Source organism: Gossypium arboreum, chromosome 12 (assembly GCF_025698485.1).
Source record: "Gossypium arboreum isolate Shixiya-1 chromosome 12, ASM2569848v2, whole genome shotgun sequence".
NCBI classification, from domain to species: domain Eukaryota; kingdom Viridiplantae; phylum Streptophyta; class Magnoliopsida; order Malvales; family Malvaceae; genus Gossypium; species Gossypium arboreum.
The window spans coordinates 107,844,841-107,862,767 of NC_069081.1; the positions used below are offsets into that span (position 1 = coordinate 107,844,841).

Here is a 17,927-nt window from a genome sequence, read left to right on the forward strand (position 1 = left end):
CTAATTATTTTTCTTCATTTTTTTATTATTTTTCAAAGTCTGAACAGGGGAACCCGAATTCATTCTGACCTTGTCTCACAAAATTCATTATATATCAGAATTTACAGATTCATTGCTTACACTGTTTCTTCTATGAGAAACTAGACTCATTAAGATTTAATTCCATATTTTTTCATCTTCTAATTCAATTTATAAAATTTATGGTGATTTTTCAAAGTTAGACTACTGCTGCTGTCCATAACTGTTTTAGTGCAAGATATTAATTACCATGTTATAACACCCTTATTTTCTTTTTCTACACCATTTCTCATCACTTTCTCTTATTTTCTCTTCACTAACATATCAAGAACATAGGACCTTATGTAATAAAACTCTACTATAACATTATTTCCATGATTTATCAACAATAACAAACTTAAAAACATATTGAAATCTTGATGTACTTACCTTATTCTCTTGATACCAATCTTTAACTTGATTTTCTCTCTCTCCAGCTTCTATTTCTTGAATCCAACTTGATATTCTAACTCCCCATGTTCTCCTTAACATTTTTCTCTCTTGGTAGCTATGGAAATTCATTTGATTTTTAGGTGAAAATGGTGAATTTTTGGTAAAGGACCAAATTGTAAAGAAAGTAAAACTTTCTTTCTTCCTCTCTTTCTCTCACGTTAGTTTGCATGGAAAGGAAAGATGATGAAAATTCTTCATCTTTCTTTCCTTATATACTAAATAAATAATAATAAAATAATATTAAATATCTCATAAAATATTAATAAAATAATATTTATCTAATTAATTAATTTAAAATATCATTAACATAATCATTACATTCTAGAATTCTCTCTCTTACTAATTGACCATTTTGCCCTTCATGATCTTTTAGAATTCCATCCTTGAGTCATCATTTAATTTGGTAAAATTGTAATTTAGTCCCTCATAGTTCTTCACTTATTCAATTTGGTCCTAATTCATCCATTTTCCTTAGTTTCTAGATCATTCTACCCTTAAAATATTTACACTATTGGTCCTTCAACTTTTTCATATTTACACTTTAACCCTTTAAGTCTTGAGTATTTATTCTTAGGCAACAAAACTTTTCTAACTTTTACAATTTAGTCCTTTCCTGAATCAAGATATCATAATTTACTTCCCAATGTTGCCATAGCTCAAAACTTCCCTTTTTATCACTTTATTTCCTTATTTTATTATATCAAGGATAATATATTACTGTAAAGATTTTCAGGGTATTACAGTTCCGATAACCTTGAATTTAGGCCATTACACTTAATTCTTGACTTTGATTACTTGACTATTCTTGTTATAGTGTTACTTTTGATGATAAGCATTATTTTGTCTTCTTTTTTTTGATATATATATATATATATATATATATATATGCTTAGTTTGGGTTGATAGAAGTGTACTATTCCTTTTCTTCTAAATTGAGTTCTTTTTTTTCCCTTAAGATTAGCATGAATATTTTTTATTTTAGTGCTCCTACAATTGATTTCTGCAAGATTTTATAATAATTTTTTGTTAAATTTTATGGAATTCTATGATATGTGAATTGGTGCATTTCCTATATAAACCAGTCTCTTTCTCTTTATATATATATATATATATATATTTATATTTCATATAGTGACTAATCAGTTTTACATATTATTATCATAAAGAATGAAAGGGAAGGTTTCTAGTGCTCTCATAAAGCTAGAACTAGTAAGAAGACGGAGAAGATCTTATGGCGAAAAGGGGTGTCAAAGTACTCAAAGGTGACAAGAAAAAGGAAAAAAATAGAGGATATGTGGCTTGTCCAAATTGGCCAACAAGTTTACTAATCCACTAGCTTGGGCAAGACATCTTGATTAACTGTCTCCTCCATTGCATAAGGTCTGATTATGGCATCATTGCAACTTTGGATACGGGTTTCCACTCTCTTATATAGAGTGGTGAGCTGTACAAGTTGAGGCGACAAATGGGAATTGTTGAACATTGGGTTTACTTTTCCTGCAACCTTCTGGAGTGGAAGGCTTTTGATCCAATCATCGTCGATGGATGCATATGCCTAAAATGCAGGGCAATGATCCATGTGTTCTGATAATGAGTTATTGGCTGTTGGGACCCAACTTCTGGTTTTTGGAAAAGAAATAATGTATCCTATTGTCTATAAATATAGCATTTTGACACACACATGGACAACCGAGATGAGGATGCATACACTCAGGTGCTTGTTTGCATCTGCTAGTCTGGGTGAAGTCGAAATTATAGCTGGTGGTTCATCTGCGTGGAAATATTTTGAGCTCAGTAGAGTTTTATAATTCTAAAACTGGCAGGTGAGAGACCATTCCAAGCATGAATAAGGCTAGAAGAATGTGTTCTGCGGTGTTCATGGAGGGGAAGTTTTATGTTATTGGTGGCATTAGGGTTGAGAGTTTGAAGACAATAACATTCGGAGAGGTGTATGATTTGAAAACCAAGACTTGGAGTGAGATACCTAACATGTACCCTGCACCAAATGAGGGGGCTGAACCAACAGGCGAACCTCTTACAATTGAGGCACCTCTAGTGGCAGTTGTACTGGGAAAAAAAAACTCTTGGTCTCTTTTTTCTCTTAGTTTTCGTTTCCATTTTAATTAAAAAAATAATCTATTTTTATAGTAATCTTTATTGAATCGAAACAGTAGAAATCAAATTGAGTGCTCCATCAATCGATTAAATTTTTTTATTCAAAACAAAAGAACAAAGGATCGATTCGATGGAGGGTTCAGGCATGAATTACAGTAAATAATGAGTCTTTTTGTTCTTTACCTGGATTTTGGGTTCAGATATTATGGTTCTTTTTTTTTTTTTGCAAAAAGATTATCCACCTTTCATGTTTTTCTGTATATGTGATAGACAAAAAAGACATGCTTCATTTTTGTTTATTTATGTATTGTAGGCAACCACAATAGCAAGCAAATATAGAGGTTGGTGCATCCATTTCGTCTTCTTCTTCTTCTTCTCCATAGTTTTGCTGTTCTCTTATCTTCATTGACGATAACAAAGAAAACTCAACTATTGCTTTTTTTTAAACTGAAGAAAATTGGGTTTTAGGGCAAAATTTTGTATTCTATTTTCATAAAAAAAACTAACTTTTCTCATCCCAGCTAGATATCCACGTTGGCATTTAAAACCCATTTTAACTGTCATGTCGGACTACATTTTGGGATGTAACAGATCTTAACTATAGAGTGACAATTTCGTAATAAAATGATAACGTAAGTGACTAAAATGTAGCATTTCAAACATAAGTGACTAAAACGTAACCCAAGACAAACAAAAGTGACCATTTTAACAGTTTACCCAATTTTTTAATGATACTTATCATTTTCTTTTTATATATCAAGTAATTAATCGTTCTTTGTAATATTTTTTTTAACACAATATTTAGAATTATCTATAGCCCCTCTCCAACTCATAAATATGAGGATAATGCGTTTCAACACACTCGAACTCACATCCTCCTGCATGGGGAACAATATCCATGGCAATCGAGTTAAGACTCAATTTGACTATTAATATTTTTATATTTGTCATTTTATTTTTTACTTTCAATTTGAAAAATTTTAAATTTGAGTGATTGAAATTTAGAAAATGTAAAGGTAAACTATGTTATTTTAGTGAAGAGCCACTTACTCTCCCTCTCCTTCCTCTATTTTCTATTAGGCTCTCCTCCCTCATTTCCCCATAACCACCGCACTACCTTTACTTCAAGCATAACCACCGCACTCCCTTTATTTCAAGCATAACCACCGTACAAACTAAGAATTTAACAAAATAAGCAAATCTTCTCCTGATTTCTACCTAACTCGAGACGACAATCCATGCCTTTCTTGCGTGTATATGTGTGTGTTTCCTATTTGTTCTTCTTGATGGTGAGGGTATTATGCTTTTTTTTCCTAGTTTATGCCATTCTAACACACATGCAGTCAAGAGTTTTCAGGAAAACTACGATACCTTGCAAAAGTATGAGTTTTTGAGTTTTGCTTGCAGCTTTGACTTAGGTATATCTACTTCACTCCTTTCTATTTTTTTCTTTATGAGACTAGATTTCTCTTTTTTCTTTGCATGCATTTTTTTCTAAAATATGAATCTAGGAAGATTTAGATTTTCTTTTTACGTTAAGCTTAAGTTTTTCTTTTTGATGAATTTTATTGGGTTTTAAACCTCCAATTTTTTAAAAATAGCCGTATTTTTCTTGTTTTTTTTAAATTTCTCTTTTTTTTTCATGCATTGTACGCCACCACTTTTTCACATGTAAGACCTTTTTTTAATTTAAAAATATATTATTTTATTGAGTGCGTTAGTGTTTAACTATTTTTATTATATATTTTTAGTTTTATTATAGTTATTATTTTTAATTATTTTAAAATTTTTAAAAATATTATTTTAGCTTAAGAATAAAAATTATATTTAATTTGGTGGAGTCATTTAGAATGGTGCCACCAATGCCATGGGTGTTTTTTTTTAAATGTGTTTTTCTAATTAAAAAAAAAGATATTTTGTTCAAGACCGACAACATTGTGTATTACTAATTGAAAAATACAATGTTTAATTGCAACACGAGCAAGTCGACAGAGCAAGTTTCTGAGTGCTGTTAAATTGTAGCTCAGATGCTGTCGATACTGATGATCTCACCCTTTCATCCTGTTGACCCAGGGAATCCCAAATAATTCACTTGTTGGCTGTATAACCAATTTGAATTTGTTAGCGTCCTACCATATCCAACGGAAACACTTACATAGCCAATTTGAACCAATTACCAAATAAATAATCGGTATCCAAAAAAAATATTAAATTTATCGCTGTCGGAGCTCTACCAGATTATCGGTAAAAAAAACCATACCTTCAAATTAAAAAAAAATACTAAATAAACAAAAACACAAATACATAAAAAAAAATGTTTCTTATCTCTCTCCCATTCATCCTCGAACAAAATATAAGTAAAAAAAAATTTGTTTCCTTCAACTCAAATTGATCTACCATTGGGGGTTATATATAGCAACTTGATCACGCAAAAGAGAATAGTTCCACCAAATAAAATATTATTTTTTATATTTAAATTAAAAAAACATTTAAAAAAGGGTACCGCAAAGCCACCTAATAAATTAATATATTTTTAATTTAAAAAAATATTTGGCATGTAAAAGTGGTGACGTCATTCTTAATGACTCTATAAAAAAGATTAAATTTTAAAGTTATCAATTTTTAGAAATAACAAGATTCCCTAATATTTATACGGTGACACCATTTTATATGGCTCCACCAAAAATAATTTTTTATTAAATTTAATGATGTGGCATGTTCAGATTATTTACGTGTATAATAAAAAATAGATCATTTTCATAATTAATCAAAATTTAATTTCAGTTGTAAAAACAATCTGTATGTAGAGAATTTACTTACTCAATTTAGCTATTTCTAAATATTTGTTTATGTCAATGTAGATTAAAAAGAATTTCCTTATTGTTTATACTATTTACTTTTAGCTTAATGAATCCCCGCGTACAATATTAACTCAAATGATTGAATTAACTAACCAAAACTAATAACTATGATTTAAAAATAATATTAAAAATATTTTCCCTTTTATACATCAATCTATGGGCTCAAGTGAGTGCAATTAATTAAGATAGTGATGGGCCCTTTAGGTCCAATATCAAGCCCAATTTAAAGTCAGTCCGGAGTTGGGTTGACCCGATACCAATCCAAATTCCACACGTTTCTTTCTTTTGCTAATAATCCACTCGGTATCTCCTCCATGGAAGCATCGAATCAGTCGATCTGCTCCACTTTGTTTCTCATCTCCATCCAATCCTGAACATCGAAATTCCCTATTTACCCTCCTCGCCCTATCAAATTTCCCTCATCGCCCGAATTTTCCATGGCTTGACCCGGAAATCCGACTCAAATGGACTCTCTGCAAAGTCTCCCTCCACTATCGACTCTGTCCACCTCAGTTTCCTCTGCCCTCAACGCTAAACTCGGCACCAACCATGATCTAACCCAAGCACCAAGCATCGTCGCCGAGTTTCTGACTCAGTGCGATGATCTGGAGCGAAATCTAGTCCACCACAACCGTACCCTCGAGTCAAACCTCGCATCTTACGCTTCCTTTTCTAATCGCATCGGCCACCTCTTCGGCATTGTAAATTCGAAATTGACAGATCTAGGATCCTCCGTTTGCCTTCGGTCCTCCGTTTCAGGTTCGCATCAATGCAAAGTTTCGATTTTGATATTGATTTTCTCTTCTTCTTCTTCTTTTGTTTTTGAGTTTGTGCATGAAGAGCACTGGTTTTATCTTATTTTTTTTCTATGCGGAAACTTCTGTGTTATAGACGGAGAAGGGTTGGGAGAGGAGTTGCCGTCGTTGGCCAAGGAGGTGGCCAGAGTGGAAGCGGTCTGAGCATATGCAGGTGAGAGTTCTAAAATGTCATAGATTATAGGAATTCTAAAATTCTTATTAAATTTAAGCAAAAGCACTAAATTTTGTTTAGATAGTTTTGAAGAATTATTCTTTATAGTGTTCTGGTATTTCAGTTGTTGTGTTTCAATATGCAAAGAAAGGTGTTTTTTGTTATTCGATGGTTGAAATTGAGGTAAAATGATTCATATTAGGGCTTACACTCTGCTTTTGCTATTTGGTTTCTTTCTTTTCTTTTTACTTGTAAAATATGTATAGAAAGCTAAAAGTAGCAGAAGTTTCAAACAAACATAGCCTGCTAATCATTAATATGATTTATTCTCTTCTGGTAAGAAGATATTGATGGCCCATTGTTGCTTTTTCTCAATGACATAGAGGTAATACCTCCAAGTGGATGTCCTACCATCTGTAGCTCAATTTGATATGAATAATTCATTTGTGTAATAATATTTTCTTTTATATTTTTGTTTCCAGCGAGAGAAAGTTGAACAGTTGCTACTTGAATCAACTACAAGTTATCCCATCATTTATGACAACCTCAAAAAGATATATCCTGCAAGGGATGGAAATCCTGCGAAAATTGCTGTGAGAGGATTGTCTCTTGCTTTGCTTAGAGGGGAGAGTTTTGGCATGTTTGGACCCAATGGTGCTGGCAAGACTTCTTTAATTAATATGGTAGTGTATGATTTTTTTTCTCTCTCTAATTTGAAAACATGGTTCTTTTATGCACTTAGCAGACTTGTATGCATTTTCTGTGACGTGAGGGGCTGAAAGTGAAATCTTCCATGTTAGGATCTAGTTTGTTTCCCCAGTAGTAATTTTAGCCATTTTGTTCCCTATGTTGGGATTAATTTCGTCTTACTCATGCCTGTACCTTATGAAGATAGAATCAGGTTTAGCTGTTAAAAACTATGCAAGATTGATGTGTTATTCTGTGGACAGATGATTGGGCTCACAAAACCAACCTCAGGGACAGCATATCTTCAGGGTTTGGATATACTGACTTCTATGGATACAATCTATACAAGCATGGGTGTCTGTCCACAGCATGAGTATGATATAATTGTTTCCTTTTGCCAAGAAACACATTGTTTTCCATGTTGAAAGATTTCTTATTTTGTTATTTGTAAATTAGCCTGCTCTGGGAAACTTTAACTGGGAGGGAGCACTTGCTATTTTATGGGAGACTGACGAACCTCAAAGGTTCTGCATTAAATCAAGTCAAGATTACCTATGCTCTGAGCTTGTTATGGATTTTACTTGGAGAAGTTGATGCTCATAAATATTATTTAATTATAAATCTAAAGTCTAGAGGTTCTTCTATCAGACTGCCGTTTTGTCTTTTAATATTCAAATATTAAAGGCGGATGGTGGGCCTTCACAGAAAACTAGGCTGAGGCGATTTAGTTCATCGTCATGTAAAATATTTGGATTCTATTTTTGCTCATTCCCATGCAATTGCCTCAGGCAGTGGAAGACTCTCTTAAGAGTGTCAACCTATTTCATGGAGGGGTTGCAGACAAACATGCGGGCAAATACAGTGGAGGTATGAAGAGGAGACTCAGCGTTGCCGTTTCACTGATTGGGGATCCCAAGGTAAAATGGTTCAGTCTACATTTCTTTGTAAGACATTACTAAACTTATATCTTGGGGTGCTGTTCATGGCTTTAATCATTTGAGATTTTGCAAATAGGTTGTCTTTATGGATGAACCCAGTACCGGTCTTGATCCAGCTTCAAGAAATAGTCTGTGGAGTGTTGTGAAACAGGCAAAACGAGAGGGGGCAATTATTCTCACCAGTATCTCTCTCTCTGCACTACCACTCTTGATTCACCATTCTTGATTTTAACCTATTTGCATGCTTTGCTCTCTCTTTTGCATTCTTGATTCTACAGATATAGTTGTAGTGTTGCTTTTTGTTTTTGTCATATACGCATTTACCTTGTAAATGAATTGGATTCGCCTTTCTTATTTATGATTATGTAAAACTAGAATTTGTGTTACAAGAGAATGTGTGTGATGCTACTCTATAATATAATGTAAAAAATGTGACAATGTTGCTCCTAGCGAAGTGAGGTCGCAGCAAGAAGAGATTATGGTGGCTAAGCATCCACAAGTGAGGTCAAGTATAAAAACTGATGTAAAAGTAACATAATTTTGAGGCTTATTTGAAAGATAATTTACATTTGATGTATATTAAATTAACCAGTTAATTGGCTTATAATTCCCATTAAAAAAACCTTTCATATAAAATTAGCTCTTGTACTATGTTGCTGCTTAATTTTTTTTTTTCGATACTGGCATAATAATCCCTGACGAGACCTCTCACCTCAACAACCAAGTTATTATTACGTAAATAATAGGTAAAAGATTAAAAAGAAAAAGAAAAATATGAAAATCAAATTGTAAGTTTTAAAATATATAAAATTCTCAAAATTTTAACAAATCAATATTAAAATAAATTAAAGCTTTAGAAAATATAAAAAATTATATTTGCTTAAAATTATATTTCTTAAATGGAGTTATTGTGTTTGTAATTGAAATTATCTTATTCTAAAATTTTCTTAATTCAATTTAATTTATCTAATTTTCTTATTCTAAAGATGAATTATAAAATTTTGGTATATTAATCTATAATTTCATAAACTTCAGTAAAGTAAATTTATCATTTTGGGTCAAAGCCATTACTTACTTAATTACTCATTACGTTTATAATTATTTGTGTATGTAATAAATATACATAAAATGATGATATAAAATCAAATTAAAATAAAAATTTTGATACGTGTAATTCAACCCATGTGTGAACAGAGAGTTGAAATGGTAGGAACAATAAATTCTCCATATTTGGAGATTAGTTAGAGCAAGATTTTTAAAGTTTTCTGAGGGAATTTCACATAAATGAGAAAGGGAAAAAGATAGTAAATAAATGAATGTCTATCCAAATAAAAAGAGAGAGAAAGGGAAACTTCTTGTAAATATATTAACCAATGGTTTGACGATGTATATATGGTAATTAACCGTTTATATATTTTAAAATTCATTTAAAAATAAATACATAAAAATCTCTTAAATTGGTAAGTAATCTTAAGAGGATTCATGCTTTTATTAAACACAAAAAAATAAAAAGTCAGAGAAAAAATTCAAATTTTAACACATCTGTATTGCCTATGCCATTTCAAGAGAATGAGCCCTACCATTTTGACGGTTTTTTCCCTCCCAAGGTATTACTCAAAAGATTTTAATTTTAGAAAACAATAACAAATTATTGTTTTAAATTTAAAAATTTATCATTATCTCATTTATTTAGTTTAATTTTAAAATATTTTAAAATTAATTAAATACTGATGTATTATATATGTGGTAATCTACATGTATGTTATGTAATAAAATTAACAAAGACTAATTTTTCCATCCAATTTTAGTGTATGTTATGTAATAAAATTAACAAAGACTAATTTTTCCATCCAATTTTAGATAATTTAATCAAAATCAAAATTAATGGTTAAAAGAGACGAAAAATTAAATAGAGAGTTAAAAGTGTAATTTTTTTAAATTTAAAGGCGAAAAATTTATTATGCCTATGCAAAACATCACCATCCATCAAAATTAAAGTTATAAAATGTAAAATTCAAGTCCTTGTTTTGATTAAATAATTGTTATGTTAGCTTAATAAAAAGGCACATTTTAATTGTTTACTGAACATATTAACTTCAACTTTGGGTATATATAATTTTTTATGAATTCATGAAGTTGAACTTTAAGGAAAGCTAATTTAAAGTCACATGATTCATTTGAACATGGATTCATATGATATGATACGTAGTATAAATTATAAATAAATCACTGCAAAATTAACTACAACAATGGAATAATTGTATCAACTTTATCAAATTATTGAAATTTACACCTTAACCTTATCATCATCAAATTAACTTGACGATAAACACCAATCAATCAAGAAAATCTTCCCAAAGACAAACCATATCGAAAGTGCACAAAAGGCCAAATCTAAGATGACCTATCCTCATCCTCATCATCTTGGATCTATCATCATCACTATAATCTATCATGATAAAGCCTTTTGAGAACAAATCTTAAAAGATCTGGCAACACCTTTATATTGACAAACTTCATATACGCCAGAACATGACTTAAAATAGAAAGTAAAAATACAACCACATTTGTTTTCAAAGAAAACAGAGTGGACAAAAACAAAAATCACAAAAAATTGTAAACAAAATAAAACTACAAAGTTGTGGAAAATCTGCGATAATGTGGACTAAAATTAAAAACAAAATAGAACTACAAAAGATATTGAAGAAACTGCGATCAGGAACCTACCCAAAAGCCAACGCTGCCGATGAAACAAAGATTTCACTTACTACACGCTTTATCACGTCATTAAGTAGCCAAAATGAAGCAAATCAACGTTCCAAGAACCATCAAGAAGAATCTAATCCCTCAAAGTGCTCTCCAAATCTAGGCTTGCATGCGCTAGGACTTACAAAAAAAAGAGGACCAACTTTCGGTACACAAGAATCTTTCCAATCACGAATTGTAGAGCTATCACCTATAGGCCACACGAGATTTTCACAAAAAAAAGGGCCACACTTTAGAAAGGGAACGCCAAAGATGAGAGCATTGATTTCTGTGAATTTAATTTGGAAGCTGATTCTTCCAGCCATATAAGTTAAACCGTTATAAGTTAATAAAGTCAAGGGGATTTATTTTAATTTATTGATGTATATGTTAAAATAAAACGGTTTTTTCATATTTAATCGATAAAGTACTAGTTGCTTTATTCAAAATAATTAATAGAGCATAAGAACATTAATCTAGATTCAATCGTTGTGGAAGATGACAAATAATAGATATAATTATATCAATTTTTTAATAAATTCATTTAATATACTTCCACCAAAACCTTAATTTAGTCGAAATCCATTTTTGTCGATTATGTTTTTTTTTTACTTGTTTACATATTATCTAATTTGACACGATCAAAACCCTAATTAAGATCAAGATTATAAAGTCAACCAAGTCAAGAGGGTTTTTGTTAACTTTTTCATGCATATACGTTAAGATAAAGGTTTTTTTTTCTCATTTGATAAAAAAGAAGTAGTGGTTTTATTCAATAATTGATAGAACATAAGAACATTAATTAAGATCCAATCATTGTGAAAAATATTTTCCTTTAAAAGCGTTGAATAAGACCACCTTGTCCTACTCCACCAACACAATCTAATCTTACAGATGTCAAACAACTAATGAATGTCGAGATGTTTACCATTAAAGCAGGGGTGAAAATAAAAACTTTTTATTGGAAGGCGAAGATTGAATTTTTTTGGGGGGGGATCTTTACCATTTAATTAATTGTCAAGTTCACAAATTTAGAGGATTAAAAGAGAAATTTTACCAAACCAAGGGAGGCCAAGGACCTTGCCTGCCCTCTTGGTGCCATCCTTGCATTAAAGACAATCACGTTTTGATAAATCCAAATAGACTATGAAATAATAAAGAAAGGCATTTTCCAAATATGGCTAGTTCATTGGAAATGAAAATTTTGTAGCCAACTTTGAAAAAAAGATAGTTGGGTCCTTTGGAAAGACCAAATGAATGCTCCAAATAGTGCAACACTTTTGCAATAACCTCCATGAAACATCACACTTAATAAACAAGTGATCAATCGAATATGAATTTGCATGATAGAAAGTGCAGGTCGTAGAATTAAAGAGGAATAACCCCTCTTAGCTAGCTCATATTTTGTAGGATGCCTACCATAAAGTAATCATCATACAAGCATTCCCACCTTAAGATGATCAATCTAGACTTTGTTTCCACCAGTTATTCTTGTAACATGATCCGAGCTACGAAATGCTATATTCGTTTCCGGAACAACCACAATCAATCAGATAACACAATCATTTATACATGAAATCAAAAGTTTATTATGTTCAAAATTATGTTAAACGATCAATTCTAAATCTTAATCAAGCTTACGAAAGCTCTTGACTATCCGAGTACGAAATATGATCAAATTGCAAAGTTCACACAAGACTCCATTAACATGCCTATCGTATCCTAACATTTACTAAGTTCACACAGGCATCTTTAACACATGTAAACATTTCTTTTCAATTTAGTCCAATTCTAGCCTTTTGAACCAATTCACAACTAAACACATATATAATTAAAAATCAAATGTACAAAAACCTATATAAAAAAAAATACCATATGAACTTATCTGATTAGAACAACAAACAAATTCAATCTTCAGGGACTAATTGACAATTTTGGTTTTTTCTTGATTATCTCCGGTTTGATCCAATTCTTAATCTATACAATTATTCCATTCAATCACATAAAAAAACTTATAAACACCCTTTAATACTACGAACCTAAAGCTCCGAAAGAGACTTCTCTTGATCAAAGCCTTCACTTTTCTTAAAGGCATTTCCATTCTTCTCAGTTTCCCTATTCTCCATCCTTTTTAGTACCTTTCTTACTTTTATCGTTTTCCACCTTGTTCACCCTTTGAACTTGGTCAAACCCCTTCTTTTGAGATTTAAATTTTCTCTAGAAAGAAGATCTTCAATTAAATCTGGTCATTCTTGTAAAGACCTGACTTCCAAACACAACATACATTAAGCTTGGCGATGGCTCTATGAGCTTCCGCAAACTTGGGAAACCTTACAAAGCCAAAACATTGTCCTCTCATACTACATTTCCTTGGAATAAAAGCATTTATAACATGACCATGATAACCAAAAACTTTCCATAACCCTTTCCAAAAGAGTTTTTTTTTTTTTTGTAATCTCTCCATGAAAATTGTTGAACACCCTTTAATCCCTCTACAAAACCGAAACACTATCTCAAAAATAATCTCAATTGCCACATATAAAGTAAGGTTTTTTTTTCACATTGGATTAGAAAAGTACTAATTTCTTTAATCAAAATAATTAATAGAACATAAGAACATCAACCAAGGTCCAATCATTTTGTTGTCGAAACCAAGGTATCTACTGCTAATAGTGGTGACTAATACTCTCACCACAAGTACTCTCCAAAGAGGTAAACGACTGGCCAGGAAATGTATTCTATTCCCATGGGCAGGGATCAAACCCCCGACCTCATGGTCATGGAGGATCTGATCATTTTGAAAAACAACAAAAAATAGATACATTAATATTAATTTTTGAAGTATAAATTCATTTAATGTGATTTGACCAAAATCTTAATTTCGATCAAATTCTTTCTTTACCGATTATATTTCTTTATTTGTTTCCATAGTATTGATTTGACTCGATCAAAGCCCTAATTAGGATAAACATTAAAAGATTAAATTTCAACTAAACTTATTGACGTATATGTGCTAAAGTAAAAGTAGTTTTATTCACATCCGATCAAAAAAGTACTAGTTGATTTATTCAAAATAATTAATAGAACATGAGAACATTAATCAAGGTTCGATCATTCTGAAAAACAACAAAAAATGTATACAATTATTTTAAAATTTGAAGTACAAGTTCATTTAATTTGATTCGATCGAAACCTTAATTTAGATGAAATTCCTTTTTTTTTTCAATTTTATTTTTTTATTTGTCTTCATAATATAGTATGTATTTGGTTTGACTCAATCAAAACTCTACGCAAAATTGACATAAATATGTTAAAATAAAATGAGGAAGGAATGCACATACTAGGGTTTTATGGCCGAATGGGAAATCCTTCATCATTCTAGCCAACCAGGAAATCCTTTATCATTCCAGCTAATAAGTGAGCCACATAATTCACCCCCCTTGGAATCTGCTCAAAACCAACTCTCCATTCATTACTACATAACTTCCGAATTCTTAGAACCAAATCTCTATGTAAATACCCTCTTAAACCACCATTGATACTTTTAATAGCAAGTGTGCAATCTGTTTCAATATCTCTCCATTTAGCATCTCACGCCATAATAAGATAGTCATAAATTACCCATACCTCCGCTTACTCAACACTATACCTGCTGATATTTCTACCTATCCCACACACCCAATTATAGTACTCATCTCTCGCCACTGCTGCCGAGGCAACTAAACCTGAAATCGGACTACAAACACCATCGATATTCAATTTAATGAATCCCGAAGGACTGGAACCCACATTGAATCCCCATGGTAGGATAATTATTTAAATATATGGTTAAAGTATATAGGGAACTCTATTAATTGTGTTTGAAAATTAAAAAAAAAATACTAATCATTACAAATATCATAAAAGGAAGGTTGGTGAGAAAAAAAAGGAAAGAAAAAAATACATGCAAAAACAATTCTGATAATTTTAAATACAATATAATTATAAAACAATACGAAAAATTTATAAAAAAATATAAATACAGAACAAAATATACAAATAATAATATTTTTCAATAAAGACTAAAGAGGGTCTAGAATTTCAAACACGTGAGGAAAACATGGTTCGTAGTTTGATTTTCCTTTGGTTGGGACCACAATTCTTACACAGCAACTCCCTTCCATAGAAGTTGTAGGCCCCACCTTTTCCTTCCTTTTTTTTCTTGTTAAAAATAATTTTAAAAAAATTACAATTTTAATTATTTTTTTCTATTAGTTATAAATTCATTCCTCTTTCAACCATTTTTTTTATAAGCTCTCTCTCTCACTCTATATAAACTATAGCTAGAGAAAGAATTTGAAGCAAACTGAGCTTTTGTTTTGTTAATTTGATCCCCGAATAGTTAAAAGCTTTAGCCCTTTGTTATCCAATTTGTAAGCCTTTTTTTCGTTTCTTTTATGATGGTTTGGTGGATTCATTTTCAACTTTCTCATTTACATTGTTAAAGGTTATGGTGTCTTTTTCTTTTTTTTCTTTTTTTCTTATTGAATTTCTCTTTAAGGGCAGCATCTACTATGAAATGAGAGCAAACCCTTTTTTTTTTTTTGAAATGTATAGATTTTAGTGAATGGTATATCATTTATCTTGGTTACATTTGGAGCTAAATTTAGATTTGATTTTCACGGTTGATTGTCAAAAAATGTGGCATGTGATTGACTCTTGATGAATTTTCTTTCCTTTTCTCACGGTTTCTTAACTTTATATGTGTTCATAGAAGTGAAATAAAAAGATAACATCTTTTGGATTATTATCATTTCTCATTCATTTTGTAGAGTTTAATTTTCAAGTTATTTCTGCTTCGTAAAGAGCATCAAGTTGTAAGTTTTATCAGATTGTTTGATTTTTAATTCTTGGTTTTGATTACTAGACTATTCTTGTTATGAGTGTTGTTTTTGAAGATAAGAATTATTTTGTCTTTTTTTGTGATATATATATATATATATATTGCTTTGTTTGGGTTGATACTTGATAGAAGTGTGCTATTCTTTTTCTTCTAAATTAAGTTTGATACTTGATAGAAGTGTGCTATTCTTTTTCTTCTAAATTAAGTTCTTTTTTTTTTCTTGAGATTAGCATGAATAGTGTTTTCAGCTCCCTACAATTGATTTCTACAGGGATTTTATAATAATTTTTTGTTGTATTTTATGGAATTCTATGATATGTGAATTGGTGCATTTCCTATATAAATCAATCTCTCTCTCTCTCTCTCTATCTCTCTCTCTCATTATCTCTTTATATATATATATATCATGTAGTGACTGATCAATTTTACATATTATTATCATGAAGAACAAAAAGGAAGGTTTCTGGTTCTCTCACAAAGTTAGAACTAGTAAGAAGACAGAGAAGATCTTATGGCGAAAAAGGGTGTCAAAGTACTCAAAGGTGACAAGAAAAAGGAAAAAATGGAGGATATGTGGCTTGCCCAAATTGGCCAACGAGAAAACCATCGCTATGCTTGGTACAATTCAAAATCAAGTTTTCTAATCCACCAGCTCAGGCTAGACATCTCGATTAATTGTCTCCTCCGTTGCACAAGGTCTGATTATGGCATCATTGCAACTTTGAATACGAGTTTCCACTCTCTTATACGGAGTGGTGAGCTGTACAAGTTGAGGCGACAAATGGGAATTGTTGAACATTGGGTTTACTTCTCCTGCAACCTTCTAGTGTGGGAGGCTTTTGATCCAATCCTTCGTCGATGGATGCATATGCCTAAAATACAGACCTGTGAAAGTTTCATGTGTTCCGATAAAGATTATTGGCTGTTGAGACCCAACTTCTGGTTTTTGGAAAAGAAATAATGTACCCTACTATCTATAAATATAGCATTTTGACGCACACATGGACAACCGGGATGAGGATGCACAGACCCAGGTGCTTGTTTACATCTGCTAGTCTGGGTGAAATTAGAATTATAACTGGTGGTTGTGATCTGCATAGAAATATTTTAAGCTCAGCAGAGCTTTATAATTCTGAAACTGGCAAGTGGGAGACCATTCCAAGAATGAATAAGGCCAGAAAAATGTGTTCTGCAGTGTTCATGGAAGGGAAGTTTTATGTTATTGGTGGCATTGGGGTTGAGAGTTTGAAGACAATAAAATCCGGAGAGGTGTATGATTTGAAGACCAAGACTTGGATGAGATACCTAACATGTACCCTGCACCAAACGAGGGGGCTAGACCAACAGAAGAACCTCTTACAGCTGATGCACCTTCTCTAGTGGCAGTTGTGAATGATGTGTTGTATGTAGCTGATCATGTACTGAAGCAAGTGAAGAAATATGACAAAGAGAAGAACTTGTGGTAATGGTAAAGCCATTCCCTAAGCGTACAACTTCAATGAATGGATGCGGGATAGCATTTAGGGCATGCGGGGATCAACTGATGATTATTGGAGGACTTAGGGTTTTAGGTGCAGGGTTTGTTGAGATCAACTCTTGGGTCCCAAAGGAGGGTCATCTAGAATGGAACTTGGTTGCCAGAAAGCCCTCTAGCAGTTTTGTGTATAACTGTGAAGTCATGGGATGCTGACATGTGCATCTAGTTTCAGTGGCACCATGTTGTTGCATAAAGTCTTTTTCTGCTACAACCAATAGACAAGTCATAAGAGGAGGCTTGAAGATTTCGGCCCTTCTTAGTTTTATTATGTTTTGTAACTTTCCTTCCATTTTCTTTCTTGTTCCTTTTGTCGGGTGGTTGCCATCAGGGTTTGTTAAAGTTTGTGTTATGTAGAACAAAGCATAATTACATTTTAGACTATTTTCAATGTTAAGGAAGTGTCTTTTGACCAAATATCAGTCTCGATCAATTATTGAACACACACACATATTTATAATAGTTTACCTATTCCATACTCTTTTCCTCTAGGTAAGAAAAAGATAGAAAGGATGTTTGATCATGAAAAGCTTAATCCTTTCCTCTAGTGAGAGGGAGCAGTTGCGAGAGGGAGAAGATGGAGACAGAGAGAGATAGAGAGGGGGGAAGGATTTTTTGTTCATTTAATATTAATATAAATTTTTTAATTAATTTTTTTCATTCAATATTAATATAAAATTTGTCTC

At 31.7% G+C, this 17,927-nt stretch overlaps 1 protein-coding gene and 2 pseudogenes across 1 annotated transcript; all 3 read left to right on the forward strand.

Moving 5' to 3' along the window:
• The first annotated feature begins 1,677 nt into the window (after positions 1-1,677).
• Positions 1,678-3,034, forward strand: LOC108477771 (F-box/kelch-repeat protein At1g74510-like; annotated as a pseudogene).
• Positions 3,035-5,761: 2,727 nt separating this feature from the next.
• On the forward strand, positions 5,762-8,474 carry LOC108479220 (ABC transporter A family member 7-like). The gene is made up of 7 exons (XM_017781684.2): positions 5,762-6,245; positions 6,378-6,455; positions 6,938-7,138; positions 7,406-7,515; positions 7,599-7,683; positions 7,931-8,059; positions 8,157-8,474. The coding sequence occupies exons 2-7, from the start codon at positions 6,450-6,452 to the stop codon at positions 8,304-8,306; spliced, it is 681 nt and encodes a 226-aa protein (XP_017637173.1). The 5' UTR covers positions 5,762-6,245; positions 6,378-6,449; the 3' UTR covers positions 8,307-8,474.
• Positions 8,475-16,218: 7,744 nt separating this feature from the next.
• On the forward strand, positions 16,219-17,397 carry LOC108477772 (F-box/kelch-repeat protein At1g74510-like; annotated as a pseudogene).
• Positions 17,398-17,927: the final 530 nt, after the last annotated feature.

What these genes read in the sequence shown, in the direction of transcription:
- LOC108479220 (XM_017781684.2), top strand. An exon ending in AGACTTCTTTAATTAATATG is followed by an intron (nt 7,139 to 7,405) that starts GTAGTGTATGAT and finishes TTCTGTGGACAG; the next exon opens with ATGATTGGGCTCACAAAACC. An exon ending in AAGGTTCTGCATTAAATCAA is followed by an intron (nt 7,684 to 7,930) that starts GTCAAGATTACC and finishes CAATTGCCTCAG; the next exon opens with GCAGTGGAAGACTCTCTTAA.